Source organism: Tachyglossus aculeatus, chromosome 21 (genome assembly GCF_015852505.1).
Source record: "Tachyglossus aculeatus isolate mTacAcu1 chromosome 21, mTacAcu1.pri, whole genome shotgun sequence".
In the NCBI taxonomy this organism is placed as follows: domain Eukaryota; kingdom Metazoa; phylum Chordata; class Mammalia; order Monotremata; family Tachyglossidae; genus Tachyglossus; species Tachyglossus aculeatus.
In genome coordinates this window covers 61,553,120-61,560,226 of record NC_052086.1, presented here as the reverse complement: position 1 = coordinate 61,560,226, position 7,107 = coordinate 61,553,120, and the positions used below count along the sequence as shown (strand labels likewise).

Sequence of the window (7,107 nt, the reverse complement as noted above, 5' to 3'; positions counted from 1 at the left end):
GTTAATGATGTGCATATAGCTTTAATTATATTTGTTCTGACGATTTTGACACCTGTCTACATGTTTTGTTTTTTTGTTTGTCTCCCCCTTCTAGACTGTGAGCCCGTTGTTGGGTAGGGACCGTCTCTATATGTTGCCGACTTGTACTTCCAAGCACTTAGTACAGTGCTCTGCACACAGTAAGCGCTCAATAAATATGAGTGAATGAATGAATAAGGTTGTGTACACCAACCTAGTGGCCCAGACCATAAGGGTAAAGGCCTCACCCAAGCAGGTGACACTGACAACTTGTCTGTGAAGGGTACAGAACTCTGCAGGCGCCCTCACAACAAATAATTCATTCTCCTCCAGGGCCCTCGCTCCAGATGAATGATCCCTGAAGAGATGTGCTTCCAACTCCGCTGGTTATCTGTACACCCCTGGGAGACAACTTTTGATGGACAGACGCCTCTGTTCTCCATTGTCAATTCCCTGTGCTGCTCCTCGTATCCCCTCTGCTTTGCTAAGATAGAGGGTTTATTGTAAACTTATTAATTACTTCATTTCCCCGGTGAGGAACCAGGAGAGAGAGGCCCCAACTCAGCCCTGCTGTGCTATTGTGTTGGCAGGGGAATGGGGAGCGGCTGACGTCATCCCTCATTTTCCCCATGACTGCCGAAGACGGCCTGGGGTCTCGTGCTGCGCATATGAATCAGGTCCCACTTATCTGGCACAGGAACGGCTGGGGCGGGCAATCCATCCTACTTCTGGGCATTGGCCAGTTCCCACCACGAGGACATGTTTCCTTCATCGCTGATGGGAGATGTGATACCTTCACATTCTAGAAGTTTCTTATGGGCTTTTGACCCGTGTCTGAAACAGGCCAACCGGGCCCTTGGGGATCCTGGGGACCATCACTTACCCACAAAGCCAAGCTGGACGATTCTCAGGCTAGTCTCACTTGGATTATGTGATGCCAAGCTGGAGAGAAGGCTGCTGAGCTGCAAAGTGGCTTCCTCTGAAGGCAAAGAAGCTGTTTGAATGAAGGGCCCAGCCCAAGGTTCTGAGGTCATGAGGGGGGTCTCTGCAGGGACACAGCTGTTGCGGTGTGGAGAATAATTGTAACCGGCAGGCCCACCTGATTCCTGATTGCAAACCAACGAGCTCTGCACACTCCCAGCCACGCTTAAATGCAGATAACAAAAGAAGCAGCTGAATTGGAAACAATTTCTCTGCACTAGCAGGCAATGGTCTTGGAGTTAGAAGGACCTGGGTACTAATCCTGGCTCCACCACCTGTCTCCTGTGTGACCTTGGTAAGTCACTCCACTTCTCTGGGCCTCAGTTACCTCATCTGGAAAATGGAGATTAGGAGTGTGAGCCCCATGTGGGACAGGGACTGTGTCCCACCCGATTACCTTGTATCTACTCCAGTACTTAGAACAGTGCTTGGCACATAGTAAGTGCTTAACAAGTACCATAATTTTTTTCTTTCTTTTTTTCTTTTTGCACAAGCGGGAAAAGTTGAAGTCTCAACCTGGGATTCATTCATTCAATCGTTATCTACTTATCCCAAGGTCCCAGGACTCTCCATTGGTTATCTTGTCCACAGATGTACTGAAGGACAGAGGAGTGAGCAGATGAGAGTGGAGAGGCAACGGCCTCAGACACACGCATACACACACACACCCCCCTCTCTGAATGGGGAAAACTTTATTATGTAATGAGAAATGAAAGCATCACTGCAGGGTAGGAAATGTCCAAGTTCCCCAGCTGATCGAAGGTCAAAGCAAGGGCAGCTTTGGGAGAAGGAGTTGCCAAGTGTGGGAGAGGAGGCTACAGGGCATAACACTGCTTTGAAGGACCAAGATCACAAGGTGGCTTGAGGGAAAATCTGCCTCTAAGCACTCCTATGCCTCATCCCTCCTGAGGGTAGCTCCTTCAGATAGCAGGGTGGGAAGACCGAAGGATGGGGAAATCAGTTCTCTGGGGGTCTGAACTCTACCTGTAGGACAGACATATTTCCATATTTGGAGATTACAACAATTCATTTTTCTTTAAAGCCCAGGCTTGCTGAGTCTGAGGATATAATTCATTATTAAAATAGGTACCAGAGGCTAAAAGGCTAAAAAGGCTGCTTCTCAGTGCAACTCTTCATCCTTATTAGGCAGAGCAAATAGCTGAAGGCCAGTATGTGCACGGAACTACCTGCTGCCTGGACCCTTCTCTTCCCCAGGGGAAGCTGAGCCCAAGGAATGGGATCTTGGAGGCCATCAAATAGCCTGAGGACTCCCTCAGAGGGCCAGGAAAGAGGGAATGGGACCAGAAAGCAGTGAGGAAGAGACAGGAAAAGGTCTGAGATCCAACAGCCAGAAGCACCTCACCAGCACAACTAGGGGGAAGGGAGGTCTCGGATCGAGGAGAAGATATGAACTTAAAAATGGGCCAGGGGAGTGAAGGGAAGAAAATCAAAAGGAACCTATATGAAGGCCACACTTTCTAGGGAAGTCCAGTTAGGGGGCTTGGCATAGTCTGAGAAAGAGGAAGCAACAGATCCTATTGACAACAAACCTTCCGAAAAATATTCCCTTAAGGAAGGGAGGAGGCAGGAGGCACAAGGGAGAATCCAGAGCAGCAGGAAGTGGCACCAGGGGCATAACCCAACGGTCCCCATGCCTTCGGATTCTGTAGAACCCCGAGGCTGTGGGGATCTGGATGCAGGAGCTGGGTCAGGCGACTGTCTGGCGGCTGAAGAGGTCAAGGGTTACGGAACTGAGAAAAGCCGGGATGCTGTCCTGGTGGAGCAGGTGGAGATTGATAAGTTCGTGGACTGTGCGGGAGAACTCCGTTTCCAGTAGTTGCATATTCGCTCCTGAAGAGCCTGAAGACTGAGGAGGAAGGGGAGACCCGTCGGGAGAGAAAGGGAGGGAGGGGGGAGACAAGGGAAGGAGGAGGGAGGAAGGAGGAGAGAAAGAGAGAAAAATATTTTAGAATCATGGCAATTTCCTTTCATTTTTTCAGATTTGCAAGAAACACTGCCCCCTCACCACGGAGTCATCTTCTGTGTAGATCTCTGTCTAATCAAGGTAACTGTAACTACCGGAGAGCAGGTGTTCATTGCAAAATTTAATTGGACTATTATTAAAGTTCTGCATTTCCAAGGTCCCTAAACAATCCCCCTCCCCCTACCACCTCAAGCAACTCACTCATGCATAATAAGTTACCCAGTGACAGGAAGGGCATTTAAACCTCCTCCAAAGGAAAAATAAATTTTGCAGGGGCTGTAAAATGAGTACCCTCAGGCAAGAACATGCACACTGAGGCCTTTCAACTGTGAACAGCTTTCCTAGAAAGCTGGTCTCAAACAACAGAGCATGTTTAATGTGCCTTTCCTGTCCAAATGTCCAAAGCATCCTCCCTGGTCATCTTTCCCATTCTTGCCTTTCAGCTCAGCATCCCCAGCACCAAGGTAGTTCTGAGGTGGTGGGAGAATTCTTCTGGAAAAGTCACCCATCTGAAGGTTCAGACCCTAAAGAAAGGAGGCTCTGCTGAAGTCTGATCTGATTCAGTAGGCGAAAAGGGACTCCCCAAGGATTGGTGTGTTTCCAGTTTCGTCAGTCTAGACTCAGTTTATTAACTTTATATGTAAATGTCACATCTAATTGGGAAGAATAGATCACACTGAGCATGTGTCAGGCACACTGGGGCAGGAGGCAGCGTTTTCAAGTGTAGTCTCGCATCTAAAAATTTCATCACCAGAGCTAGCCCTTCCATTTCCATTACGGTTAACGCAGGGGCAGGTTGGAGTCCTTATCCCTGGATTGGCTCAGCCGCACTTCAAATCTACTGTGTTTGAGTAGGGAGGCAGATTTAAACACCTCCAGAGAGAAGAACAGGGAAAAGGAGCCACGGCACCTACGGGGGGTATGCCAGGCGTGCCATGGCAGCTGGCCAAAGTGCCTCTGTTCACTCCTGTCAGTGATGGGGCCTATCAGAATGAGAGCTGGAGATCTGATGCCTTCAATGGCATCTCTGCAGAGCCCAAAGATCCCCCAGAATCAGTTGTTTAAGAAATCATTTTTGCGATGGGAAGGATATAGCAGGAAATGCTGAATACAAAGTCACTGATGCAATGGGCTCTACAGAACACACCCAGGCAACTGGAGGCCCGCTGGAGGGCAGCCAGGTAAGACTGGGTGGGGGGATCAGAGAGGGGCACTGGGGTGGTGCCCACAGTCTCAGCACCCCCAGCCGATCCTCCCTGGAGACCAGAGACCCTAGATGTGCTCTCACTTTTGCACAGAAAAGGATTAGTTGCCTCCAGAGAGAAGAAAACATTATACATTTTTCTTGCAACCCTGGAATGGGGGAAATCCATCAAGGCTTTTATAAATACATATAATAGATCTCTAAGCAGGTATATAATTTGGAAGGCAGGAACCTGCATTACGGATCAACCCGTGTGTCAGCATTCTGCCTTTCTCAGAGAAGCAGGTAATGTGGAATTGGTGTTCCTTTTCCATTTGTTCCATTCTATCTACCTGTGCAGGAGAGGGAGGTTTGAGTAGGATTTGAAGTTAATCATGGCAAGTGAATGCCTCTGAGAGACGTGTACAGCTCATCCACTGAGCTGTTGGTTTTTGGTTTTTTTCCTCAAAGGAAGGATACAGTTTCTATCCTCCGAGTCCTAATTTGCTGGTGTTGCCTGCAGCCCAAGGCTTCCATCATTCTTGACTCTCTGTAGAGTGTTGAATGCAGATGGTATACGAAGTATGAGAAGAATGTTTGGGTGGGCAAGTCTAGAAATTTCCAGGGATAGTCTCTCTGGTTTCTGACCCCTCTTTTGGATTCTCTCATTTTCAAGGCCAGAGCACGCGAACAGTTCTAGAAAACTAAAACGCAAAATGCTCATTCATTTATTCACCTCGTTTCCCAGATCTATCACCTGGCATCCACCAATGAGGTAAGAAATCTTACATGATCTGAACACCTGAGAGTATTTGGAAAGTCACAAAAGCACTGGAAAGTAAACTGGGGGACAGAGGCTAAAGGCACTGGGATGATGCAGTCGGGGGGAGAGAAATGGTCTTCAAGACTAGGAAAGGTGCATTCCCAGAGAATGACAGCCAGCTGTTTTCCATCTCCTTCCTGGACAGGACAAGGGGAAATGGCCCTCAATGGTGGGATGAGGGACTTCGATTTTGACTTAAGGAAGAATTTCCTACCGGTGAGCGAGAGGCTGAGGAATCTCTATCATCCTCATCATCCACATCACTATCATCAATGGTATTTATTGAGCCCTCACTGTGTGCACAGCACTGTACTAAGCACTTAGGAGAGTACACAAAACAGAGTTGATAGCCATGTTCCTTGCCCACAACAAGCTTACCATCCAGAGGGGGATACAGACATTAATATAAATACATAATTTATAGATATGTACAGAAGTGCTGTGGGGCTGAGGGTCGGGCGAATATCAAGTACCCAAAAGTCACAGATCCAAATGCATTGATGGAGAAGGATCTGGGGAAAAGAGGGCTTAATCGGGGAAGCCCTCTTCAGAGGGCTTCACAACCAGGAAAGAGCTCATCTACTAGCTGGAAAGTATCAGTGAATCAGATTTTTAAGAAATCAACTGACCTAGGTTATCTATTAAGATTGCTAGTTGCCTGCTGCTGGCGTTATCAGAGTGCTTGGATATGGCTACAAACCTATGATAAGTTCACCCCTGAATTGGGTTGGCAGGGGCAGGGGATAAAGATGCCTGCTGTCCCTGCTAGATTTAGAGAAGCAGTGTGGCTCAGCTCTGCCAACTGTCAGCTGTGTTACTTTGGGCAAGTCACTTAACTTCTCTGTGCCTCAGTTACCTCATCTGTAAAATGGGGATTAAGACTGTGAGCCCCCCGTGGGACAACCTGATTACCTTGTAACCTCCCCAGCACTTAGAACAGGGCTTTGCACATAGTAAGCACTTAATAAATGCCATTATTATTATTATTATTATTATTATTCACATGTGGGATGCAGGGGACCTGCAGAATGGAACATTTCTGCGGGGAGACTTCCTGAAGCCGCAATGCTCAAAAATGGATCAGCAACAGCACACCGCCCCCTCCCCGCACCACCCTCCCCGTCTGCTTCCCCCCAGAAATGGGAAAGCCAAAGCAACATTTGATCAAAGCCATCAGGATGAGACTCTGTGACACTCCAAAGAAAAGGGAGCCTTTTCAAGACTCAACTTGATTGGGAGTTAAAACAGACACATCAAACTGTTGCATCAGTGACAAGTGCAGATGGAGTGAAAGGGGCTGCTGCGCTCCCTCTGTGCCCTTTTATTCACATCACAGAACACCCTCGCTTGCTATTTTCCCTCCAAGTACACAGGGCACCACCTTGTGCTTGGGGGAGGCTTAATAGATTTTTTTTTCCCCTTTTAGCATCTTGGTGGAGGCCCCTGCCCCTATTTGTCAGCTCTCCTCATCTCCCCCGTCCTGTGGAAGTCGTTCTTTCGTTGACAGGTCCAACATGCTCTCTCTCCCCTGGGGAACTGCCTCTGCCTTTCCCGACTGCTCGCGGGGAGAGAACTCCCCTCAATTTTGTTGTCTGCTTGGTAGAACACCTCATGGATGTCCACTCAGTCTTTTTCCTTTGTCCGAGGACCCCTGCATTTTACCACCTCACTCCTGCTACAGCTCACCACATCCTAACGCCACCCCGCTCCATCTCAAGTAATCCTGACTCCATTCGTCAGCATAGGCGCCTGGGTCCTGGGTTCTTGTTGGCAAGAGTTATTTTTGGGGGGGTTCGGGGGAATCAGATTTGTCCTCATTTTCCCCTGAGAGTGAAGCCAGGATAGAAAATCCTCCTCAGGCAGGAAAGAATGAGTTCCTCTTTATGCTGTGTAAACTTCCAGCTCTTACGAGCAAAGCTTTCTTGATTTGATTTGATATTCTGGGAGTGAACTCAGGGTTAGCATGATCAGGCAAGCCATTATTATGGGATTATCCCTTTTGATGACTTTGCCTTGATGCCCTCAGCGATCCTTCTTGAACAGCAATATGACCAATGGGGTTGTTCTACTTCTGACAAATCTCCTGGAGTCACTTGCTGTCTACCAATTTCCTTACCC

At 48.2% G+C, this 7,107-nt stretch overlaps 1 protein-coding gene across 1 annotated transcript in view; it reads right to left on the bottom strand.

Moving 5' to 3' along the window:
• Positions 1–1,674: 1,674 nt before the first annotated feature.
• Positions 1,675–7,107, bottom strand: part of MAD1L1 (mitotic arrest deficient 1 like 1) — a 588,396-nt gene continuing 582,963 nt past the window's right edge. The window contains exon 17 of the mRNA XM_038763361.1: positions 1,675–2,866. Within this exon, the coding sequence (XP_038619289.1) occupies positions 2,708–2,866 (159 nt within the window). The 3' untranslated portion in view covers positions 1,675–2,707. The remainder of the gene's footprint in view (positions 2,867–7,107) is intronic.